This window comes from Arachis hypogaea, chromosome 4 (genome assembly GCF_003086295.3).
Source record: "Arachis hypogaea cultivar Tifrunner chromosome 4, arahy.Tifrunner.gnm2.J5K5, whole genome shotgun sequence".
Taxonomy (NCBI): Eukaryota; Viridiplantae; Streptophyta; class Magnoliopsida; order Fabales; family Fabaceae; genus Arachis; species Arachis hypogaea.
In genome coordinates, this window is record NC_092039.1 from 125,724,440 (window position 1) to 125,750,467 (window position 26,028).

The following is a 26,028-nucleotide window of genomic DNA, read 5'->3' on the forward strand; positions in this document are numbered from 1 at the left end:
TTATAACAAAGTAATTTTAAATATGTATTCTGTAACAAGTTAATGTTCTGAAACTCGGACCGGATTGGCCGGTCGAACCGCTTCAACCGAAAACCAACAAAAAAAATCCAATTTAGTATACAAAACCGTAAAATTAAAAACCATTCATGAACCGCTGAACCTGCCTGTTATCGGCAGGTCGGACCGGTCCGGAACCCGGCCGGTTTAGAGAAAACGACTTCGTTTCCTTCCTTGAGAGGGAAAAAGTTGCACGCGTCATCCCCCCATTCCCCCCTTCTCCAACTCCTTCCTTCAGCAAACCCTAGCCTCCACCAAAGAAAGCAAACCCTAGCCTCCACCAATAGTTGTCGCCATCTGTTGGATGAGAGACTGCTGCCGCCGTCCATCGCACTCAAGAACTTCCGTCTTCGTGCTCTCGGGCCTCTCGCCGGATCCTCCACGTCGGGTGCTCGCATCTCGCCGTTCTCCTCTGTGCTCGGCTGCTCGCGCCTCCCTCCGCCAGTGAGTGCTCGAGCTGTGCGTGTTGGTTGCTGCTCGTCGTCCGTGGTTGTCTCTGCTCGATTCTGCCTCCCAGTCTCACTCGAGTCTCGTCTCAGTCACTGGCATCTCGTGGTTCGTCTGTCTCGTCGCCGGCGGCAGAAGCAACTCGTGGGGTTGTCTCTTGCTTCGTCGCCTTCCGTGGGGTGGTTGCCGACTCGCCGTCGACCGTTGGTGAGTCCCTGCACCATCGCTTCCCTGTTCTCTCTTTTCAGATTTCCTTTCTCCCTGTATTTTTGCATGTTGCTGAATTGCTAATCAAATTTGCCTTGTTGCTAATCTAAATGTTGCTGTAAATCGGGACTTTACTTGGATTTGTTAAATTTGTTGCTGTAACTTAAATTTGTTGCTGAATTTGTTGCTTCCCAGTCACAGAATCAGAATAGAATACTCAGTCAGTGCTTGGTTGATTGGTTTTGCTCACTGATTGTATTTGATGATAAATTTTAAATTGATAACTTTTAAATTTTAAATTTGCACTGCGTGTTACTGATTCACTGTTCCTTCAGTCCTTTTTGTTGTTGTTAATCATTGTGATGAGCTTTATTAAAATTGGGTTGAAAACTGTTGAATCTTTTTTCATTTTTCATTGTTCTTAACTTCTGTTCTTATTAAAAAATTTGCAATTGGTGATCTTTTAATTTATTATATGCTTCATGTTTTTAATTTCACTCTGCTTCTAGGCTTTGAAATCTGTTTATGATAACTGTGATGCAATTATTTAGTTGGATAACTGATGTAATTATTGAGTTCAAGAGATTGAGTTTTTGATTTGCAAGGTGATTTTTGGTTGATTTTTTATTTAATTTGGTAATGGTGTTTATGATTGGGGTTATCTGGTTTTCATTCTTTTTGAATTTGGTAATAGTGTGATTACTTGTTGCTGTTTGTAATGTTTGTTGCTGAATGATGATTGTTCTTTCTTGCCTCTGTTTAGTAATGTTTATTGAAATTTTGTACTTTTTCAATGCATATTTTTATGTGTTATTAGTCAAAGTCATGTCAAGGCCATGCAAATTTATTCAATTCCTCCTACTTCAAACTGCTTATGCTGCTTCTCACTATTTCTGGTGTGTAACTTGTATACTTCTGCATGATTCTCTTTTGATTCCACACAAAGTTGATGAAAAAAACTGATTTTGTTATCTGGGTAATCTTATTCTGTTTCTGTCTATGTTTTCTTGCTAATGGAACATTCTAGTCTAGTTGTTTAGTTATCAGAATGTTATTCCTTCTTAGCTTCATGGAATGAAAGAGAAACTACATTGCATCCTCAGAGGAATCAAAAACCATTAATTAATTTATATATTATTCATTCTAGTTATATGATTCTATCAATTTGGTTGTGTACTTATTCTTCTTATTCAGCATAGGAATTTAAGCATTTTATTTTTCTGATATTTCAAAACTGTGTTTTTCTCAAGAGACATTTATAGTTTTATACAGACAAGTGGTTCTGATTTTGGAATCAACTATGGACAAATAGCCAACAATCTTCCCTCTCCATCACGCGTTGCTATTCTAAAACGGTTTTTCTGGTTGAACCACCGGTTGGACTGGTTGGACCAATAAACCAGTGAACCAGTGATTAAAACGGTTTGATGACCGGTCCGGTTTTCAGAACCTTGATAAATATAGACACGATTGAGTTGCAGTTACAGAAGCTCTAACTCTCAGAAAAACCGCTACAGTGTGTTGCTCTTCTTATTCTCTCAGCAATGGCTGATCTCAGTGAATTCAAGATCGTAAAGGAAGGAGAAGCTGAGATTCTCATGCACAAACAGAATGAAGTTTTCTATAACAAAGCCCAGGTCCCAAAAATCTCTCCTTTCTTCTTCTTTGATGCTTCTCCAGGTTCCAAGTTTCATGCTTGTGATGATTTTGTTCTGGGATTTGGATACGTTTCTGGGTTTGAGTTTAGGTGTTTGTTGAAATTACTAATAGAAAATGGTCATAGAGCAGAGAAAAATCAAATTTTGGAACTTGTGTAGTTGAGTATTATTGGCAAATGGCAAAGTTGCGTTATTTTGTGGTTATGGATTGTTTAATGTTTGTTTATTGATGTCACAGTTCATTGCATATCATCTGAATTTATCAAGTTTGAATTTTATCTATTTTTGGTGCATTTTATGTGCTTGATTTTTGTTATAGTGTGTTGGTGGTGATTGGTGAATGCTACTTATCATTCTTATTTATCATATTAGGTTAATAACAGGGATATGTCAATTGCTGTTTTGAGAACTTTTATATCCAAACGTAAGGAAGAACATGAAGCAAATTTGCCCAAGAAAGCTAAAAGAGCTCCAAAAGTATCTGAAAGTGATGCTTCTGAACCTGCCAAGGAGGATGTCCCTCATGCATCTCCACCTGAAGATTGTAGAGATAATGGCGAATGTGAAGATGGGAATGGAATGGCTCTTGATGAACCGCACAAAACAGCAGAGGAGCAAGTCAAGAGCTCTGAAGAATGCAACGGGGAAGGGGAGTCAATGAGTAATGCAGATGGAAAAGTTCAGAGGGAACTGAAGCCACCAAGAGTTCTAGAGGTTATAGATTGTTTTTTAAGTTTGTGTTCCATTTACATAATTCATTTGGTACAGGCATCATCATTTGCCATTGTACATTTAATAGCTATTGGATAATTTCCTCTTCAATGCATTATGGAACTCATGTGTTGTGTTTAATGCGTTTATATCTTCAGGCATTGTCTGCTTCTGGATTAAGGGCCCTTAGGTATGCTCGTGAAGTGGAAGGAATTGGTCAGGTGGTTGCTCTGGACAACGATCAAGGTGATTCAAGGATTTTGCATTATAGAAAAGAATTGAAGTCTTAGAATATTCTCTACCAAATTTGTTTTATTTATCAAAAACATGAAAGATCTAGCTTTCTGTGTTGACGGTGCATATATTGTTAGTTTGTCACTTTTGACTTTTTCTGATCTAAACAATTTATTATATTGCCCTTTCCTTTAAGCAATTACTTATTTGTATGCATCATTAAGCTTATGCTGTTGACAACTAAGTCCGAATTTTTGCTTGAGCAGCTTCTGTTGACGCTTGCAGAAGGAACATCAAATTCAATGGTTCAGTAGCGTGTTCAAAAGTTGAGTCTCATCTTGCTGATGCTCCTGTATATATGCTAACCCACCCCAAAGAATTCGACGTGGTGAGTAGATGATGTTGTTACATGCCTGGGTTGACCTTTAGACACAAGGAGAAGACTTTTAATTGGTGACCCTCAATACTGATCCAGATCACCCGTTGTGATTATTAAGAAATTAATGCATGATCTGCTATTCTGTCCCATGCAAGTCATTTTTTATATCCTTTATTACTTTAACTATTTTTCATGGGGTTGATGTGTTCTTTTCTTTTTTTCCAGGTTGATCTTGATCCTTGTGGTTCACCTTCCGTGTTCCTGGATTCAGCAGTTCAATCTGTTGCTGATGGAGGTATGCTGATGTGTACGGCAACAGATATGGCAGTGCTCTGGGGGGAAATGGGGAGGTCTGCTATTCGAAGTAATGTTAATACTTTTATTTGTTGTGATCTTTATTCAACAATAACTTGAGTTGTGGACTGACTTCTTAAAAATGCTATTCATACCAGATATGGTTCATATCCGCCGAGAGGAAAATATTGCCATGAAATGGCTTTGAGAATCCTTCTCGCTTCCATTGAGGTATGTCTATAATTTATTGTTTAAGTAATAAGGAATTGAGATAGACAACTAGGAAGATAGACAAAATGCATAAACCTCTTCCCATCACTTGGCAAATCAAAATGATTAAAAACACCATCTTTATTACTTTCTTAATAAGCGTTGTACCAAACCCTTGTATTTTACCAGGCCTAATTTCATTTTTTTTTATCACACTAATGAATGTATTTATTTTATAGGGTATTATATCACCAAAGGTAGTGATTTGTGAAGATTATTTTGGGAATTCCAAGTATTAGATCACACCTATCATCATTTATTCTTACTAATTAACACACAAATCACACCTATCATCATTTATTCTTACTAATTAAAACACTGAAAATTAAAACACTGATCTATTGAAAATTAAAAATTAAAAATTAAAACACTGATCAACAACAAAGAAATCTGAATATCATGAGATCAGAGTGAGACCTCAGTAAGTTGATAATGTTGAACATCTCAGGCAGTAGCAATTACACTGAAAATTAAAACACTGATCTACTGAAAATTAAAAATTAAAACACTGATCAACAACAAAGAAATCTGAATATCATGAGATCCAGTAAGTTGATATTGTTGAACATCCCAGGCAATAGCAATTAGTTTCTTGAGTTGCTTCCATGATTCGTCATCGGTATGATTGTTCGTTCCAACAGAATTCTTGATTCCTCCTTCCAAATTGAAAAGAATTTGACCGAGAATGACCTCTACCCGAACCCTGGCGCCGTTAACCATCGGATTCTTCTCGGGAACAACCTCATCCCACAAAATATAGCTAAGAACACAAATAAATCTACAAATATGCTTGAAAACACGATCAATCGTCTTAAAGTCTTCATTGGAGTCCACCTTTTCCTTTTTCTCTTCCTTTGATATGAAATCGATGGTTGACTCCATGACAATAATAAATTTTCGAGCGATTTTGTTGTTGATATTTTCTATCAATGTAGTCAACTTCGTCATGACCTTGGTCAGCGTGTTCGTCGTTAATTTTGGACAACAGGAAGATGTATTGAGCTAGAACCTTTGAGAGCTTACCTGCGGCGCCAACGACTCTTATTTGGATCCTCGCAAAAGACGCCGATTCAAAAGTTACGCTATTTTTATTGCTGTTTTCAGAAATTGATCAATAGTCATCTTCTTGTAAGCAACCAAAGCAGAAGAAGAAGGTCCTTCTTCAATTGCTACTCTGTCATATTCTAACTCCAGACAAATTTCGCTGAGCATTCCTTCGCTTAATTCAACGGTCAATTTGAGAATCATTGATCGGACATTAGCACCTTCTTCTTCTTGGTGTTGTCTTGGTGGAAACTTAAAGATCTATGAATTTACGAACCATACTTAAATTGTCGCGGCAGCGGGAGATGGACCTCAGCAAATACGGGAGGACCTTCCCCCAAGGATCGACCTGGATTCCAGCGTCTACTGTACAATATTGGAAGGTCGATCCTTGGGGGAATTGGATTCCCGTATTTGCTGAGGTCCATCTCCCGCTGCCGCGAGAATTTTAGTATGGTTTGTAAATTCATAGATCTTAAGTTTCCACCAAGACAACACCAAGAAGAAGAAGGTGCTAATGTCCGATCAATGATTCTCAAATGGACCGTTGAATTAAGCGAAGAAATGCTCAGCAAAATTTGTCTGGAGTTAGAATATGACAGAGTAGCCATTGAAGAAGGACCTTCTTCTGCTTTGGTTGCTTAGAAGATGACTATTGATCAATTTCTGAAAAATAGCAATAAAAGTAGCGTAACTTTTTGAATCGGCGTCTTTTGCGAGGATCCGCATAAGAGCCATTAGCCGCAGGTAAGCTCTCAAAGGTTCTAGCTCAGTACCTCTTCCTGTTGTCCAAAATTAACGACGAACACGCTACTATGACCAAGGTCATGACGAAGTTGACTACATTGATAGAAAATATCAACAACAAAATCGCTCGAAAATTTATTATTGTCATGGAGTCAACCATGGATTTCATATCAAAAGGAAGAGAAAAAGGAAAAGGTGGACTCCAATGAAGACTTTAAGACGATTGATCGTGTTTTCAAGCATATTTGTAGATCTATTTGTGTTCTTAGCTATATTTTGTGGGATGAGGTTGTTCCCGAGAAGAATCCGATGGTTAACGGGGCCAGGGTTCGGGTAGAGGTCATTCTCGGTCAAATTCTTTTCAATTTGGAAGGAATCAAGAATTCTGTTGTAACGAACAATCATACCAATGACGAAGAAACTAATTGCTACTGCCTGGGATGTTCAACAATATCAACTTACTGAGGTCTCACTCTGATCTCATGATATTCATATTTCTTTGTTGTTGATCAGTGTTTTAATTTTCAGTGTAATTGCTACTGCCTGGGATGTTCAACATTATCAACTTATTGAAGTCTCACTCTGATCTCATGATATTTAGATTTCTTTGTTGTTGATCAGTGTTTTAATTTTTAATTTTCAGTAGATCAGTCTTTTAATTTTCAGTGTTTTAATTAGTAAGAATAAATGATGATAGGTGTGATTTGTGTGTTAATTAGTAAGAATAAATGATGATAGGTGTGATTTAATACTTGGAATTTCCAAAATAATCTTCACAAATCACCACCTTTGGTGATATAATACCCTATAAAATAAATACCTTCATTAATGTGATAAAAAAAAATGAAATTAGGCCTGGTAAAATATAGGGACTTGGTACAACGCTTATTAAGAAAGTAATAAAGATGGTGTTTTTAATCATTTTGATTTGCCAAGTGATGGGAAGAGGTTTATGCATTTTGTCTTATCTTCCTAGTTGGCAATAAGGCAGTAATGACCAAATCAGTTGCATCATCATCAAAACTACTACCTCTGCTATTATCAAAATCCTTCAAGCTTCTAATCTTCTCCAAAGCACTTTCATTATCATAAACTCCTTGCAAGGCATACAAAAACCCCTTCCACCCACCTTCAACAACATCTCTATCCAAAGCAGGCATAGTCCATTTCACAACCACCTTCACAAAACTCTTATTAGAAAATAAGAATTCGGAAACAGGTACCAATGGCAAAAGCTGAATCCCAAGCCTAAACTCTTTCCACGCAGGAGGAGCAAACCATAATCCACGGTCTCTCTTATTAGACCATAGAACCCCAACTAACTTGTTCTCTTTACAAAGTGTTCTTCATACATATTACTATCTCCTCCTCCATTCACATGCCACCACATTTTAGCTGCATGAATTTCCATGCTGCAAGAGTTGATCCTAATGAAACAAGTTCTGTATCATTATATGCCAAGCCCAACAAAGGCAAGTGTATTCCATTTAACTCTACTTTCCCTGTTGTTAGAATATAGAACCTCCATTAACCTATTCTCCTTTGTAAACTCCTCAAACTTTTCATCATCCCTCTTTAAATGGCCCCACATTTGAGCAGCATGAATTTCCAATGCTGCAAGAGTTGAACCAATAGCAACAAGATTTGCATCATTATATGCCAAACCCATCAACGCTGCTGAATAATATGCATTCACAGCTTCACCACTAATCAATTGAAATCTTCCAACATCACTATCCTCTAGCCCTGAATCCCAAGAGTGCAACATGAACAGATCAAAACACCTTAAACGTGTATACTTAGATTTTGAATCTTTTCCTCCCAAGTTCATGAAATCTTCCATGAGTGAATATGCTTCTGACCTATACTTCTTACCCAATTCGGATCAATCTTTGCAAGAACTGCAATTCCATACACAAAGTTACCTAGTTGAACATGATGAAGGTTGTAAACTCCAAACCCACATTCTGCTCCTGAACTATCAGCACCGCTTTTAGTAATAAGCCCTCCCCGTTGCTTTTCATACAAAAATCCATTCTCTCTAAAAGTGCCATCTAACCATGGCTGAATGGTTTCTTTCAAGAATTTCTTAACAAGTGAAATCAAGTCAAGAAAACCAACTTCCTCAGCTATCATTGCAAACCTTGCTGCCCTTGCAATCGATTTGCCATAACAAGAAGATGAAGTATTAGCTATTTTTGAAGAACAAAGAGCACCAACATCTCTACAAAGAGCTTGTTTGATTTCATCATAGTAGGCTTGATTGACACCTCTAGTAGAGTGCCAAGTTACAGGAACATGTTCTGCTTCCAACATCCATGAATCTCCAACAACGCCAACAAGGTCCCCATCAATACTTCGATACTTAAAATGTTTAAGAACACTCACATTACCCTCATCTTTGGACAAAAGCTGAAGATGAAGAGGGTGAGCTAACATCAACAAATTACCAAGCCCTTTCTTCTGCCATTTGTATTCAACACAATATGGCTTAGTGAACAAAGCATCTCCAGAAAGAGGGTAGCAAGAGCTGTACCTGTCAAGAACAGCCTCGTTTTCTGAGCTTAAATCTGGCATAACTGCAATCCGAACCATCACAGGAGCCTCACCAGAAGAAATGTTGGAGAAAGCGAGTTTCATGTCAAAGCTAAAACTAAATATGGTTGGTGAAGAAGTATAGATAAGCCATTTCTGACCATTCTCAAGCTGAAGAGTATACTTATTTGGTGAAGCATTTGAAGAAAAAGAAGAGATTTTATGGATGGAGGTTATGGAAAGAGATTCATGTTGTGACAGAGAAACGGTAACATAAGGGCTTCCCCTAACAAGGAAGAAAGTGAGATTGGAAGAAGGAAACTCAAGAGTGACACTGAAATCACTGAAGGAAGATATAACATGGCGGGATTGAGAATCTTTTGGGGTAGAGATAGTAAGATCAGGAGTGAAGACTTGGTGGATGGAATGAGAGGAGACAAAGAGAGAAGGGTAGCAGAGAGAAACAGAGGAATCAGAGGGTTTGATGAGATAAGGATGAATGTACTCTTGTATGTTGCCATCGTTGAGGACGAAGTTCTGGCAGAATGAGTATGGAGAAGAGAGAAGATTTTCAGAGAAGAACTTTGAAGGGTCAGGGAGCACTTTGGAGTTTGTTAGTGGGAAGAGAAAAGGTTGTTCATCATCTAACTGTCTTGGGAAGATCTATAGTCTTATCATCAAACAAGTGAAACAACCCATCGCTCTGTATGCTAGGTATATATTTGCTATATATGTGATTATTGGCGAATACAAAATTGTCTTTTGGTGAGAAGATTATATTTTAAAATTGAGTAGTGCTAGGGAACCAATGGCTTAAACGTACAATGTGTACAATGGGCTAAATCTTTGGTTTATGAATAAAATGAACATCACCTATACTATCCAGAATAATCATCCAGATACCAGGGATAATAAACATCTCACGTTATAAAAAGCTAATTTTGGGTTCACCAAGGTTCGAACTTTCCGAATCTGGAACTCTAATACCATTTCTTGAAACCACTCATCCCAAAAGCGTAACCTGACAAGACAACGTAACACTAATGTTCATATCTCTAATACTTCCTAAACCTTCATTGTACACATTGTACGCTTAGGCCATTGGCTTCCTAGACTTTCTCTTTAAAATTTATTAAAAAAAATTAATATATTTAATTAATTTATTATTTAATAATTATTAATTATTATTTTTATATAAAGATAAAATCATTTGAGTAGTTATTTTTTACGAATGAGTTTAATTTTATTATATTAATAATGTAAAATATTTTATACAATTAATTAATTAATGACATCTATTTTTTTAAATTATCATTCATACTATTAATATAAAAATAATTATTTTTATTAATGCAAAAACTAGATAATTGGATACTACATGATTCAATTTTTTTTTTTTTGGTTGCCAATTCAATTGTTCTTTAATTAGATAAAAGGCTGCAAACTTTAACATCATTTTTGTAGCTTTGTATTTTTAATATGGGGGCAGAAGGTGGTGTTTTTAAATAAGGTGGAAACTTTGTGTGTTTTTGATTTATATGGATACCACAAATTTGAGGGTCAGATTTGTGGTGTTTTAATTTTTTTTTTTTTTGTTGATAACCACAAATCTGAGGGTAAGATTTGTGGTTTTAAATTTTTTTTTAAATAAAATACAAATCTGAGGGTTAAATTTGAGTTTTTTTATTTTAAATTTTTTTCAATTTACAAATCTGATCATCAAATTTGTAACCTTATGAAATCTGACCCCTAGATTTCTCTACTCCTCCAAATCTGAGGGTCTGATTTGTGACTCAAAATTTAAAAAAAAAATCCATATTCAAGAAAAACACACCAATGATCCATAATGATGAATTACACAATTTTTTTTCATATAAAAAAAAATTAGCCTCCAATCTCATCAACAAAAAAGAAAACAAATATTTTATCCAATGCAACATTGTTTCTCATGACAGGATCCCATTTTTCTATAATAATGTCTGCTGTGAATCCACCACAAGAGATTGCTCAATGTGTTGCCAGCATCAAAACGCTTTAAGCTTCTAATCTTGTCCAATGCAACTTGATTGTTATAAATTCCTTCAAGTGCATACACAAACCCCATCCATCCGTCTCTTACTGTATACAGAGATGGTGACCACTTCACAAGGTCCTTAACAAAATCAACATTGGAGAATAAGAACTCAGTAATAGGCAATAAGGGTAAAACATGAAACCCAATCTTACACTCCCTCTCACATTTATAATCGCGCATTAAATCAAGTCTATGGTTAGCAGAAAGATAACCAACTAACTTATTTTCTTGTGCAAAATCATCTTCATACAGGTTATCACCAACTTTCACATGCCACCACATCTTAGCAGCATGAATCTCCAATGATGCAAGAGTTGATCCAATGGAAGCAAGATGGATGTCACCATAAGCTTGGCCCATCAATGCAGCAGAATAGTAAATATTTACAGCTTCACTGTTGCTGTCTTGTTGCCATGCACTTTCCCAATGACAAAGATCTACATATAAAGTCCAAGAGTGCAATTTGTACAGATCGAAACACCTAAGACGTGTGTACTTGGAGTTTGATCCTCTTGCCAATTTCATAAAATTTGCCATAAGTGAGTAGGCTTTTAGGCTTATATTTCATTCCCCAAGCTGGATCAATCTTTGCAAGCACTGCAATTCCATAAAGGAAGTACCCAGCACTGTATGCTTCAATACTAATCCTTCCCCATTTTGCATCATATAGAAATCCATTGCCATCAAAAGTGCCATCCAACCATGGCTGAATGGTTTCATGCAAGAACTTCTTCACGGATGGGACCACTTCAAGAAAACCAATCTCCTCCGCTATCAAAGCCAACCTTGCTTCCCTTGCAATAAATTTCCCATAATAGTAAGCTGAAGTTGTTGTTATCTCAGAAGAACAAAGACCAGCTACATCTTTGGAAAGAGCTGATTTGATTTCATCAAAAGATTCTTCTTTGACACCTCTAGTAGAATACCAAGTCACAGGAACATGATCTGCTTTCAGCAACCATGAATCTCCGACAATACCAACAAGGTCCCCATCAATGCTCCTATACCTAAAATTTTCTAGAATAGTAACATTTCCCTCATCCTTGGATAAAAGTTGAAGATGAAGAGGGTGTGCTAACATTAACAAATCACCATTATCAAACCCTCTCTTTTCCCACTTATATTCAACACAATATGGCTTAGTAAACAAAGCATCACCAGATACAGGATAACAAGTGCTGTACCTGTCAAGAACATCCTCAAGTTCTGAACTTGAATTTGGCAACAATGCTATCCTCACTACCAGAGAAACCCCATGATCATGAGAAGTATATTTCTTTGAGAAAGAGATCATAGTCTCATAGCTGTTACTAACCTTGATTGGTAAAGAAGCATACAAAAGCCATGCTTGGCCATTGTCAAGCTTGAGGGCATACTTGGTGAGTGAAGAATTTGAAGTAAAGAAAGAGAATTTGTGAACAGTGGTTATCGAAAATAATGGTGTTTGATGAGAGACAGAGAAAGTAACATAGGGGCATCCCCTAACAGGCTAACAAGGAAGAAAGTAAGATCAGAAGAAGGAATATCCAAAGTGACACTAAGATCACTGAAGGAAGATATGACATGATGATGAGAATGAGAACCTTGTTGAGTTTGTTGAGTTGAGGAAGAGATAGTGAGATCAGCTTTGAATACCTGGTATATGGAACCAGAATGAACACGGCGAGATGGATAGCAGAGAGAAACAGAGGAAGCTGATGATTTGATGAGGTAAGGGTGAATGTACACTGAGTTGTGGCCATCTTCTTCAACAAAGTTCTGGAAGAAAGAATGTGTGGGTAAAGGCGATGAAAGAAGGTCTGAAGAGAAGAATTTGGGAGGGTCACCTTGATAATCCATTGATGGGAACAGAAAAGGTTCATCTCTTTCTCCTGTGAGAGCCATTTTGATAGGAAGAACTTGTTAACTTGAGTGAGAGACAGAGAGTTTTATAATGCAAATGTTGGTTTTTTTATTTCACAAAACTATGCTGATGCCTCTTTAGTGAAGACAAGGGATAATTTTAGTTACATGTTGGCTTTTAGACTGTGTTATAAGCTTTGGCTTTTGAAGATACAATCAAACCATATGGTAGATCAAAAGAATTGATTGCTATATATTATAGGTGAGGGATACATGTGGAAGCATTTTGGATTTGCATTGACATGTGTTTTGTCTTTTCTATTTTATGGTTAAGTTTAGTTAATATTTGAAGTTACCCATCTGACTATAATAATTTCATAAACTGATTATTTTCATGTGCTATATAGTTCATTAGCTACTGTGTTTAAAAGAAAATTCTTCCTGAATTTTTAAAAATTAGAACATGATTTTCAATTTATTGTTCAAAATCCTGGTTTTTCCTATAAGATGCTCCACTATCCTCGTTCTCTTTGCTCTGTTTTGCAAAGTTATGGGAAAAGGTTTATGCATTTTGTCTATCTTTCTAGTTATCCACTTTTTATAACATTCATATTTGCTATAATATTATTTCTAATATTTCCTTAATTAGATTGAAACTTGAATTAGCCATTATCAACAAATACATCTCTAAAATTTCACCACATAATTTCAAAATAAACATCCTCATTTTAAAATGATCATATTTCTGATATCCTTTGTTGTAATTTCTTTTTCAAATCTTTGCTGATTTATTTTCACAAGAGTAAATAGAAGCCTTATTTTTTTTTCACATTTTGTAATGGAAAAGAGGTTACAATATACAAAACTTATATAGTATCATCATTTTATGATAAGATTGAAATCATGATGAATAGTTGACAATAAGGCAGTAATGACCGAATGAGTTGCCATCATAATCAAAACTACTTACTACAACCTCTGCTATGAATCCACCAAAGCAAATTACTAAATGAGTTCCCATTATCAAAATGCTTCAAGCTTCTAATCTTCTCCAAAGCACTTTCATTATCATAAACTCCTTCCAATGCATACACAAATCCCTTCCACCCTTCTTCAACACCATGTCTATTTAAAGCAGGCATAGTCCATTCTACAAGCTTCTTCACAAAACTCTTATAAGAAAATAAGAATTCGGAAACAGGTACCAATGGCATAAGCTGAAATCCAAGCCTACACTCTTTGCACACAGGAGGTGCAAACCATAATCCACTGTCTCTCTTATTAGACCATAGAACCCCAATTAACTTATTCTCTTTTACAAAATCTTTTTCATACATATTACTATCTCCTTCTCCATTCACATGCCACCACATTTTAGCTGCATGAATTTCCAATGCTGCAAGAGTTGATCCTAATATAACAAGTTCTGTATCATTGTATGCCAAACCCAACAATGCTGCTGAATAGTATGCATTTATAGCTTCACTTGTGCTCCCTTGATTCCTTCCGTCCGCAAATTCGGCTAGTCCTCCGGCCCAAGAGTGCAATTTGTAAAGATCAAAACACCTTAAACGTGTGTAATGATAATGATTCAAAGTTGAATGATAATGTTCCGCTTTTCCTCCTCCTAAGTTCATAAAATCTGACATAATTGAATAGGCTTGAGGCTTGTACTTCTTACCCCATTTTGGATCAATCTTTGCAAGCACTGCAATTCCATAGAGAAAGTATCCCAAATGATAATGGTGATCATTGTAAACTCCAAAGCCAAAATCAGCACCTGGATCAGTAGAACCTTGTTTGGTAACAATTCCGCCCCATTTCTCATCATATAGAAATCCATTCCCATTGAAAGTTCCATCTAGCCATGGACCAATGGTTTCACTCAAGAACTTCTTAACCACAGGAATCACATCAAGAAAATCAACTTCTTCAGCTATCAAAGCCAACCTTGCTGCCCTTGCTATCAATTTCCCATAAAAATAAGATGAAGTAGTTGTTATTGCAGAAGAATCTAGATCCTCAACATCTTTAGAAAGTGCTGCTTTGATTTCATCATAGGATTCTTCTTTCACTCCTCTGTTGGAATGCCAATTCACAGGAACAGGATCAGTTTCCAATAACCATGAATCTCCAACAACACCAACAAGGTCCCCATCAATGCTTCTATACTTAAAATGTTCAAGAACGTTCACATTACCCTCATATTTAGACAGAAGTTGAAGATGGAGAGGGTGAGCTAGCATCAATAAATTGCCAAAACCTTTCTTCTGCCATTTGTATTCAACACAATATGGCTTATTGAACAAAACATCCCCAGAAAGAGGGTAGCAAGAGCTGTACTTGTCAAGAACAACCTCGGTTTTTGAACTTGAATCTGGCATAACTGCTATCCGAAGCATCACAGGAGCCCCATCAGAGGAATTATTGGAGAAAGTGAGCTTCAAGTCATGGCTGAAACTAAATTTGATCAGTGAAGAAGTATAGATAAGCCAATTCTGACCATTGCCAAGTTTAAGAGAATACTTAATGGGTGAACCATTTGAAGAAAAAGAAGAGACACTATGTATGGAAGTTATAGAAAGAGATTCATTTTGAGACAAAGAAACAGTAACATAAGGGCTTCCCCTCACAAGGAAGAAAGTGAGATTGGAAGAAGGAAAATCAATTGTGACACTGAGATCACTGCAGGAAGATATTACATGGCGAGAAAGAGAACTTGTTGAGGAAGAGATAGTGATATCAGGAGTGAAGACTTGGTGCATGGAATGAGAGGAGACAGAGAGAGAAGGGTAGCAGATAGAAAGAGAGGAATCAGAGGGTTTGATGAGGTAAGGGTGAATGTACTCTTTATTGTTGCCATCGTTGAGGACAAAGTTCTGGAAGAATGAGTTTGTAGGCAAAGCAGAAGAGAAAAGGTTTTTAGAGAAGAACTTTGAAGGGTCAGGGAGCACTTTGGAGTTTGTGAGTGGGAAGAGAAAAGGTTGTTCATCATCATCTAAATGTGTTGTGTTTGCCATTATCTGCATCTGCATGCATGAAGTGATTTTGAGGAGTGTTGATGTGAAGTGGTTTTATATATACAATGAGAGAATGTGAGATTGTTAAGACTTAAGATCACTTTTTGGCTCTTCCTCTTCTTCAGCACAGAAAAGATAACTTAAACCCATTTTAATTTAATGACTATAATTATTCTTAGGTGAGCCTGTTGGATTTTCTATTACAGTAATTATTACATCTAGAAAATTGTTTGGTGACATCTAGAAAATTGTGTTTTCTGAAAGGGTAAATACGAAAGGAATCCACTCACATACATAGTCAAACTATGAAAAATTATAGAAAGAATAATAAAGCTAATTTTATGGTGTTTTTTATTTGGTGTTTAATTTTTGTTTAAATTATTTTTTATAGAAATTTTAAAATATTTAAAATTTTTTAACTTTTATATTTTTAATTAAAAATTAATTATTTAACCTATTTTAACAATTAAGCAACATTTTTTAGACACTATCATGAGGAATAGAGTGTAATTGAGAGAATGGGGTCATGGTTCTTTCTAATTTTTTATAAAAAAATTAATAGTACTTCTTCAAAAAAAATAAAAGATAGTTTAGTTGGTTCAAATAATTATTCGTATTTCGCAATTCTCTATTCAAACAAACAACATTTCTTCTACCTTTGAATTCAAATATAAAAAATTAAGTATTTTTATTTATTTAATTTAATTTTTTATATGATAAAAAATTTTAAAATATTCAATAAATATTGCTATTATTGTATTTATATAAATTAATAAAAAAATTTAATAAATATTATAAATTTAAAAAAATATAATTATAAACTATTTTATATTTTTTATTTATAAAATTATTTATTTATTATCTTATTATTAGTGGCAAGTTTAAAAAATAATTATATTTATAAATTTTATTTTAATATAAATATTATTGTTAAATTTTTATGTTAAATTTTTTGCTCTCCAAAATTTTATTTCAACCTCTACAACTTGACCATAACAAACACCAAATAATAATGAGGAATGTTACGTGAATTTTATATTTTATATAAATAAAATATGATTTTATCATCAAATAACCCATCTTTCCATATTTATTACACATGTGAGTATTGGTCAATACAAAATTGTCTTTTCGTGAGAATATGATATTTTGAAATTTATTTAAAAATTTAATATATTTAATTAATTTATTATCTAACTAATTATTATTTTTATATTAAAATAAATTTATATGAGTAATTATTATTTAAGAATGAACTTAATTTTAATTTATTGATAATATAAAATATTTTATACAATTAATCAATTATATTTATTTAAAAAAAAATAGTTTAAATAATAAATATTTATATTAAAAATAATTTATAAATAAATTATTTTATATTTAGTATTTTTAGTTTTAAAATATTTATTTTAAAAAATATAGAATAAAAAATTTTTATTATAAAAAATTATTTTTTTAACTTTTTTATAAGCACTTAAATAGCTTCCTAAAAAATTATAATTTAATTTTAAAAATTACACAAAATATTAATACTATTACTTTTAACAAGTCAAAAACCAAAAAAAAAAATAGCTCTTAAAATTTTTTAAATAGGCCCTAAATAGTAAATACCTCAATAGGATAATAACAGAGTAATCATTTCTAATCCTTTTTAGTACTATAATTGTCACAAAATTGTGGTATTTAAATAAAAATGAATCTTGGCGAAAATATTATATTTGCCTATTAATTGTATGAGTTGTAGAAAAAAAATACTGTATAATTATCCTGAACTCTTGCAAGTTGCATGTTAGTTGAATCTTAATTGAGCTTTTAAGTACCATGAACAAATTCTTAAGATTTATCGGGTTGTGTTTGTCTTGTTAAATTTATTTTTTACATAAACAAGATCTTACCTCAAAAAGATAATACTCTCTTCGTACATTTTCAGACATACTTAAATGATAGTCTGTCTAATTTGAAAGAAAAACCTAACTCTAGGACCAGCATACAAAACCCAAACTTAAAATTTTCTCATAATTTGTATGATAGAAATATTCTTCCACAATTTAAAGCTTAAAATTTGAATAACCTTAAAGCCATTAGGCATAAAAAACCCAAGAGTTTCCCAAATTTTACGAGCACAAATGAAAGTATTAAAGGGTGCAATTCAAGAAATAATAACATAATAACACTTGTTTTCAATATTGATACATTGTTTTCATTACAAGAATCCTGATGATGATCTTCTTGGCCTCTTCTGCTGTGCAGCCACCATAACAGATCGCTCAATGTGCTCCGTGGAGAATCAAAACTTGGTAACTCCCCAACCTTCTTCAACGCAGCTTCATTATCATAAATTCCTTCCCTTGCATAAACCAACCCCTTCAGTATTTCTCCAACACCATCTCTATTCAAACAAGGCATAGTCCACTCCACAACCTCCTTCACAAAACCAACGTTTGAAAACAAGAACTCAGTAATGGGCAGCAATGGAAGAACATGAGCGGCAAGTCTATGCTCTTCCCAAGGAGCAAACCTATTCTCCATTGTAAACTCATCACTACATTTACGATCATCCATCTTTAAATGGCACCACATTTGAGCAGCATGAATTTCCAATGCTGCAAGAGTTGAACCAATAGCAACAAGATTTGCATCATTATATGCCAAACCCATCAACGCTGCTGAATAAATTGCATTCACAGCTTCACCACTATTATATTGATATCTTCCAACATCACTATCCTTTAGCCATGAATCCCAAGAGTGTCATGAACAGATCAAAACACCTTAAACGTGTATATTTAGATTTTGAATCTTTTCCTCCCAAGTTCATGAAATCTTCCATGACTGAATATGCTTCTGACCTATACTTGTTACCCAATTCGGATCGATCTTCGCAAGAACTGCGATTCCATACACAAAGTATCCCAGAAGAGAATGACAATTGTTGTAAAATCCAAACAAGTTCTCTTCAATATCATCATCAGAACCTAGTTTATTAATAAGCCCTCCCCATTGCTTTTCATACAAAAATCCGTTCCCTTAAAAAGTGCCATCTAACCATGGCTGAATGGTTTCTTTAAAGAATTTCTTAACAAGTGAAATCAAGTCAAGAAAACCAACTTCCTCAGCTATGCCTGCAAGCCTTGCAGCCCTTGCAATCGATTTGCCATAACAGGCAGATGAAGTATTAGCTATTTTTGAAGAACAAAGAGCACCAACATCTCTACAAAGAGCTTGTTTGATTTCATCATAGGAGTCTTGATTGACACCTCTAGTAGAGTGCCAAGATACTGGAACATGTTCTGCTTCCAACATCCATGAATCGCCAACAACACCAACAAGGCCACCATCAATGCTTCTGTACTTAAAATGTTTAAGAACAGTCACATTACCCTCATCTTTAGACAGAAGTTGAAGATGGAGAGGATGAGCTAACATCAACAAATTACCAAGCCCTTTCTTCTGCCATTTGTATTCAACACAATATGGCTTAGTGAACAAAGCATCTCCAGAAAGAGGGTAGCAAGAGCTTTACCTGTCAAGAACAGCCTCCTTTTCTGAGCTTGAATCCGGCATAACTCCAATCCGAACCATCACAGGAGCCTCATCAGAAGAAATGTTGGAGAAAGTGAGTTTCATGTCAAAGCTGAAACTAAATATGGTTGGTGAATAAGTATAGATAAGCCATTTCTGACCATTTTCAAGCTGAAGAGTGTACTTATTTGGTGAAGCATTTGAAGAAAAAGAAGAGATTTTATGGATGGAGGTTATGGAAAGAGATGCATTTTGAGACAGAGAAACGGTAACACAAGGGATTCCCCTAACAAGGAAGAAAGTGAGATTGGAAGAAGGAAACTCAAGAGTGACACTGAGATCACTGAAGGAAGATATAACATGGCGGGATTGAGAACCTTATGGGGGTAGAGATAGTCAGGGACGGATCCAGAAATTTTAATATGGAGTGGCCGAATTTTGAATTATAGTTCATTGGATAATGTACTATTCTACTTCATGATTGAATTGTTCTTTAATTAGAAAAAAAGCTGCAAACTTTAACATCATCATTTTTGTTCCACTATGCAACAATATTATGTAACTCAATGGGATAACTGATCTATAAGTCAGTCCTCATCAAGAACCATACATTCAACATTCAACATTCAACACACTATCACAATAATCTAAACCTTAAAATATTAGGGCAGCAATGACAAAAGCAACATTGTTTCTCATGACAGGATCCCATTTTTCTATAATCACGCCTGCTGTGAATCCACCACAAGAGATTGCTCAATGTGTTGCCAGCATCAAAACGCTTTAAGCTTCTAATCTTCTCCAATGCAACTTGATTGTTATAAATTCCTTCAAGTGCATACACAAACCCCATCCATCCGTCTCCTACTCTATATATAGATGGTGACCACTTCACAAGCTCCTTAACAAAATCAACATCGGAGAATAAGAACTCAGTAATAGGCAATAAGGGTAAAACATGAAAGCCAATCTTACACTCCCTCTCACATTGATAATAGCGCATTAGATCAAGTCTATAGTTAGCAGAAAGATAACCAACTAACTTATTTTCTTTTGCAAAATCATCTTCATAGAGATTATCACCCTCTTTCACATGCCACCACATCTTAGCAGCATGAATCTCCAATGATGCAAGAGTTGATCCAATGGAAGCAAGATGGATGTCACCATAAGCTAGGCCCATCAATGCAGCAGAATAGTAAATATTTACAGCTTCACTGTTGCTGTCTTGTTGCCATCCACTTTCCCAATAACAAAGATCTTCATATAAAGTCCAAGAGTGCAATTTGTACAGATCGAAGCACCTAAGACGTGTATATTTCGAGTTTGATCCTCTTGCCAAGTTCATAAAATTTGCCATAAGTGAGTAGGCTTTAGGCTTATATTTCATTCCCCAAGCTGGATCAATCTTTGCAAGCACTGCAATTCCATAAAGGAAGTACCCGGCACTGTATGCTTCAATACTAATCCTTCCCCATTTTGCATCATATAGAAATCCATTGCCATCAAAAGTGCCATCCAACCATGGCTGAATGGTTTCATGCAAGAACTTCTTCACGGATGGGACCACTTCAAGAAAACCAATCTCCTCGGCTATCAAAGCCAACCTTGCTGCCCTTGCAATAAATTTCCCATAATAATAATCTGAAATTGTTGTTATCTCAGAAGAACAAAGACCAGCTACATCTTTGGAAAGAGCTGATTTGATTTCATCAAAAGATTCTTCTTTGACACCTCTAGTAGAATACCAAGTCACAGGAACATGATCTGCTTTCAGCAACCATGAATCTCCGACAATACCAACAAGGTCCCCATCAATGCTCCTATACCTAAAATTTTCTAGAATAGTAACATTTCCCTCATCCTTGGATAAAAGTTGAAGATGAAGAGGGTGTGCTAACATTAACAAATCACCATTATCAAACCCTCTCTTTTCCCACTTATATTCAACACAATATGGCTTAGTAAACAAAGCATCACCAGATACAGGATAACAAGTGCTGTACCTGTCAAGAACATCCTCAAGTTCTGAACTTGAATTTGGCAACAATGCTATCCTCACTACCAGAGAAACCCCATGATCATGAGAAGTATATTTCTTTGAGAAAGAGATCATAGTCTCATAGCTGTTACTAACCTTGATTGGTAAAGAAGCATACAAAAGCCATGCTTGGCCATTGTCAAGCTTGAGGGCATACTTGGTGAGTGAAGAATTTGAAGGAAAGAAAGAGAATTTGTGAACAGTGGTTATTGAAAATAATGGTGTTTGATGAGAGACAGAGAAAGTAACATAAGGGCATCCCCTAACAAGGAAGAAAGTAAGATCAGAAGAAGGAATATCCAAAGTGACACTAAGATCACTGAAGGAAGATATAACATGATGATGTGATTGAGAACCTTGTTGGGTTTGTTGAGTTGAGGAAGAGATAGTGAGATCAGCTTTGAATACCTGCTCTATGGAACCAGAATGAACACGGCGAGATGGATAGCAGAGAGAAACAGAGGAAGCTGATGATTTGATGAGGTAAGGGTGAATGTACACTGAGTTGTGGCCATCTTCTTCAACAAAGTTCTGGAAGAAAGAATGTGTGGGTAAAGGCGATGAAAGAAGGTCCGGAGAGAAGAATTTGGGAGGGTCACCTTGATAATCCATTGATGGGAACAGAAAAGGATCATCTTTTTCTCCTGTGAGAGCCATTTTGAGTGAGAGACTCTGAGTTTTAGATGCAAATGTTTTTTCTAATTATTTATAAGAGTCGTGTTATAATACGATGAATGTCATTGTTGCATATCCATGTTTTTTTATTAGAGAAAACTATGCTAATGCCTCTTTAGAGAAAACAAGGGATAACTCATTTTAGTTACATGTTGGCTTTTAGACTGTGTTATAAGCTTTGGCTTTTGAAGTTACAATCAAACCATATGGTTGATCAAAAGACTTGATTGCTATATATTAAGAATCTTATGACAAAAAATAATTTAGATTAAATTATAAAAAATTTATCTTTCAATATTACTATCAGTATCATCATGATAAATCACTATCATAGTTGCATATCCATGTTTTTTTATTAGAGAAAACTATGCTGATGCCTCTTTAGAGAAGGCAAGGGATAATTTTAGTTACATGTTGGCTTTTAGACTGTAAAAAGACTTGATTGCTATATATTATAGGTGAGGGATACATGTGGAACCATTTTGGATATGCATTGACATGTGTTTTGCCTTTTCTATTTTATGGTTAAGTTTAGTTAATATTTGAAGTTATCCATCTGACTATAATAATTTTATCATCTGATTATTTTCATGTGCTGTATAGTTCATTAGCTACTGTGTTTAAAAAAAAATACTTCCTGAATTTTTAAAAATTAGAACCTGATTTTCAATTTATTGTTCAAAATCCTGGTTTTTCCTATAAGATGCTCCACTATCCTCGTTCTCTTTGCTCTGTTTTGCAAAGTGATGGGAAAAGGTTTATGCATTTTGTCTATCTTCCTAGTTATCCACTTTTTATAACATTCATATTTGCTATAATATTATTTCTAATATTTCCTTAATTAGATTGAAACTTGAATTAGCAATTATCAACCAATACATCTCTAAAATTTCACCACATAATTTCAAAATAAACATCCTCATTTAAAAATGATCATATTTCTGATATCCTTTTTTGTAATTTCTTTTTCAAATCTTTGCTGATTTATTTTCACAAGAGTAAATAGAAGCCTTATTTTTTTTCACATTGAGTAATGGAAAAGAGGTTACAATATACAAAACTTATACATAGTATCATCACTTTATGATAAGATTGAAATCATGATGAATAGTTTGACAATAAGGCAGTAATGACCGAATGAGTTGCCATCATAATCAAAACAACTTACTACTACCTCTGCTATGAATCCACCAAAGCAAATTACTAAATGAGTTCCCATTATCAAAATCCTTCAATCTTCTAATCTTCTCCAAAGCACTTTCATTATCATAAACTCCTTCCAATGCATACACAAATCCCTTCCACCCATCTTCAACACCTTTTCTATCCAAAGCAGGCATAGTCCATTCTACAAGCTTCTTCACAGAACTCTTATAAGAAAATAAGAATTCGGAAACAGGTACCAATGGCATAAGCTGAATCCCAAGCCTACACTCTTTCCGCACAGGAGGTGCAATCCATAATCGACTTTCTCTCTTATTAGACCATAGAACCCCAATTAACTTATTCTTTTTTACAAAATCTTTTTCATACATATTACTATCTCCTTCTCCATTCACATGCCACCACATTTTAGCTGCATGAATTTCCAATGCTGCAAGAGTTGATCCTAATATAACAAGTTCTGTATCATTATATGCCAAACCCCACAATGCTGCTGAATAGTATGCATTTATAGCTCACTTGTGCTCCCTTGATTCCTTCCGTCCGCAAATTCGGCTAGTCCTCCGGCCCAAGAGTGCAATTTGTAAAGATCAAAACACCTTAAACGTGTGTAATGATAATGATTCAAAGTTGAATGATAATGTTCAGCTTTTCCTCCTCCTAAGTTCATAAAATCTGACATAATTGAATAGGCTTGAGGCTTGTACTTCTTACCCCATTTTGGATCAATCTTTGCTAGCACTGCAATTCCATAGAGAAAGTATCCCAAATGATAATGGTGATCATTGTAAACTCCAAAGCCAAAATCAGCACCTGGATCAGTAGAACCTTGTTTGGTAACAATTCCGCCCCATTTCTCATCATATAGAAATCCATTCCCATTGAAAGTTCCATCTAGCCATGGACCAATGGTTTCACTCAAGAACTTCTTAACCACAGGAATCACATCAAGAAAATCAACTTCTTCTGCTATCAAAGCCAACCTTGCTGCCCTTGCTATCAATTTCCCATAAAAATAAGATGAAGTAGTTGTTATTGCAGAAGAATCTAGATTCTCAACATCTTTAGAAAGAGCTGATTTGATTTCATCATAGGATTCTTCTTTGACACCTCTGTTTGAATGCCAATTCACAGAAACAGGATCAGTTTTCAATAACCATGAATCTCCAATAACACCAACAAGCTCCCCATCAATGCTTCTATACTTACAATGTTTAAGAATAGATACATTACCCTCATATTTAGACAGAAGTTGAAGGTGGAGAGGGTAACATCAACGAATTACCAAAACCTTTATTCTGCCACTTGTATTCAACACAATACGGTTTAGTGAACAAAGCATCTCCAGAAAGCGGGCAGCAAGAGCTGTATCTGTCAAGAATAGCCTCGTTTACTGAGCTTGAATCTGACAGTACTGCTATCCGAAGCATCACAGGAGCCCCATCAGAAGAAAGATTGGCGAAAGTGATTTTCATGTCATGGCTGAAGCTAAATTTGGGTGGTGAAGAAGTATAGATAAGCCATTTCTGACCATTGTCAAGCTTAAGAGAATACTTAGTGGGTGAAGCATTTGAAGAAAAAGAAGAGATTTTATGTATAGAGGTTATAGAAAGAGATTCATGTTGAGACAAAGAAACAGTAACATAAGGGCTTCCCCTGACAAGGAAGAAAGTGAGATTGGAAGAAGGAAAATGAAGAGTGACACTAAGATCACTGAAGGAAGATATAACATGGCGGGAATGAGAACCTGTTGAGGAAGAGATAGTGAGATCAGGTGTGAAGACTTGTTGCATGGAATGAGAGGAGACAGAGAGAGAAGGGTAGCAGAGAGAAACAGAGGAATCAGAGGGTTTGATGAGGTAAGGATGAATATACTCTTGTATGTTGCCATCGTTGAGGACGAAGTTCTGGAAGAAAAATTTTTTTTAGTATATTTTTCAAATTTTTAATAGTAGAAATAAAAATATTAGAAAAATTAAAAAATATAACTTTTTCATATTCTCAATGTGCTGAATATATAAAAAATTTATATTATTATATTATGAAAATTTGTTTTTAAAATTAGGAAAATACTACTTCTACAATAAAATTCAGCTTTTATTCAATCTTTAAATTTAATATTTTATTATTTTAATTTTTTATCAACACATCTAAAATTCATATAAAAAAACTTATATATATACATAAGAATATAGTAAACAATATAAACACATCTAATATCTAATATTATAAGAATGCACTTTTAATATTTTATAATACATCCAAACCTTAGGTAAAAAAATTTATATATATACATAAGAACATAATAAACAACATAAACACATTCAAAATTAAGTATTGACACATATAAATTAAGTTAATATTACAACTTCCAAGTTCCAAATCAAATATATGAGTGAAAAAAATTATAATCACAAACATATTTAAAAAAAATAAAACACAGACATATTCAATATTATACATAAATTGAAAAAAACAGAACCTTTTATTAAAGGAAAAAAAAAAGGGATAACATGTTTCTATAAATGAACTCAACCAAATTTTTTTAAAATTTTGCCAGAGACATATTTTAAAATTTTACAGAAGGAAGATTTTACTAGTCATAAAAATCTGATTTGGAATATTTGGAATTTGTTAGGATTTATAAGTTTTAAATTTAAAATTTGAATTCGAATTTTAGTTAATTCGTTTTTGTAGATTTGTATTTAAATTTAAAAAAAAAACAATAAATCTATTTTAATGTGTTTGTTTTAATTTTTTTAAATTAATGTAATAAAAAGGCTAAATGAAAGACAAATTTAAAGGATATCTAGTTGAATTGTTAAAATTAAGATGATCATCTAAAGACATGAATAAAGAACTACCCAGGGTGGTTACTAGAACTTCCATTTTGAATTATAATTCATTGGATAGTGTACTGTTCTACCACATGATTCAATTGTTCTTTAATTAGAAAAAAAGGCTGCAAACTTTAACATCATCTTTTTTGTTCCACTATGAAACAATACTGTGTAACTCAATAGGATGACAGATCTATAAGCCAGTCCTCGTCAAGAACCACACATTCAACATTCAACACTCTCAATCACAATAATCTAAACCTT

General features: G+C 34.6%; 4 protein-coding genes and 2 pseudogenes across 11 annotated transcripts; 1 reads left to right on the forward strand and 5 right to left on the reverse strand.

Moving 5' to 3' along the window:
* The first annotated feature begins 254 nt into the window (after window positions 1–254).
* Window positions 255–12,796, forward strand: LOC112797998 (tRNA (guanine(26)-N(2))-dimethyltransferase 1). Of its 8 annotated transcripts, none has more exons than XR_011880602.1 (10): window positions 262–711; window positions 1,964–2,348; window positions 2,742–3,083; window positions 3,239–3,326; window positions 3,581–3,702; window positions 3,919–4,043; window positions 4,146–4,218; window positions 8,132–9,297; window positions 10,539–10,785; window positions 10,910–12,796. XR_011880602.1 is itself a non-coding variant. In XM_072233941.1 (8 exons), the coding sequence occupies exons 2-7, from the start codon at window positions 2,256–2,258 to the stop codon at window positions 4,193–4,195; spliced, it is 834 nt and encodes a 277-aa protein (XP_072090042.1). In that variant the 5' UTR covers window positions 255–711; window positions 1,984–2,255; the 3' UTR covers window positions 4,196–4,218; window positions 10,910–12,796. The 8 variants fall into 8 exon arrangements, 5 of the variants coding, with proteins under 5 accessions (XP_072090042.1, XP_072090044.1, XP_072090043.1 ...); XR_011880601.1 differs by having other exon boundaries at window positions 270–711; window positions 1,984–2,348; XR_011880600.1 differs by having other exon boundaries at window positions 319–711; window positions 1,974–2,348.
* LOC112797999 (glucan endo-1,3-beta-D-glucosidase) lies at window positions 11,041–12,541 on the reverse strand. Its single transcript, XM_025841138.3, has 3 exons — window positions 12,293–12,541; window positions 11,154–12,146; window positions 11,041–11,094 (listed from the first exon to the last, which is right to left on the reverse strand). The coding sequence occupies exons 1-3, from the start codon at window positions 12,539–12,541 to the stop codon at window positions 11,041–11,043; spliced, it is 1,296 nt and encodes a 431-aa protein (XP_025696923.2).
* Window positions 12,797–13,357: 561 nt separating the features above from the next.
* On the reverse strand, window positions 13,358–15,675 carry LOC112797995 (glucan endo-1,3-beta-D-glucosidase-like; annotated as a pseudogene).
* Window positions 15,676–17,570: 1,895 nt separating this feature from the next.
* Window positions 17,571–19,149, reverse strand: LOC112795423 (glucan endo-1,3-beta-D-glucosidase-like). Its single transcript, XM_025837353.1, has 5 exons — window positions 19,057–19,149; window positions 18,631–18,972; window positions 18,385–18,525; window positions 17,730–18,249; window positions 17,571–17,593 (listed from the first exon to the last, which is right to left on the reverse strand). The coding sequence occupies exons 1-5, from the start codon at window positions 19,147–19,149 to the stop codon at window positions 17,571–17,573; spliced, it is 1,119 nt and encodes a 372-aa protein (XP_025693138.1).
* A 373-nt stretch (window positions 19,150–19,522) lies between these two features.
* Window positions 19,523–21,812, reverse strand: LOC112798001 (glucan endo-1,3-beta-D-glucosidase). Its single transcript, XM_025841140.3, has one exon. The coding sequence runs from the start codon at window positions 21,740–21,742 to the stop codon at window positions 19,682–19,684; it is 2,061 nt and encodes a 686-aa protein (XP_025696925.1). The 5' UTR covers window positions 21,743–21,812; the 3' UTR covers window positions 19,523–19,681.
* Window positions 21,813–22,759: 947 nt separating this feature from the next.
* Window positions 22,760–24,814, reverse strand: LOC112798002 (glucan endo-1,3-beta-D-glucosidase-like; annotated as a pseudogene).
* Window positions 24,815–26,028: the final 1,214 nt, after the last annotated feature.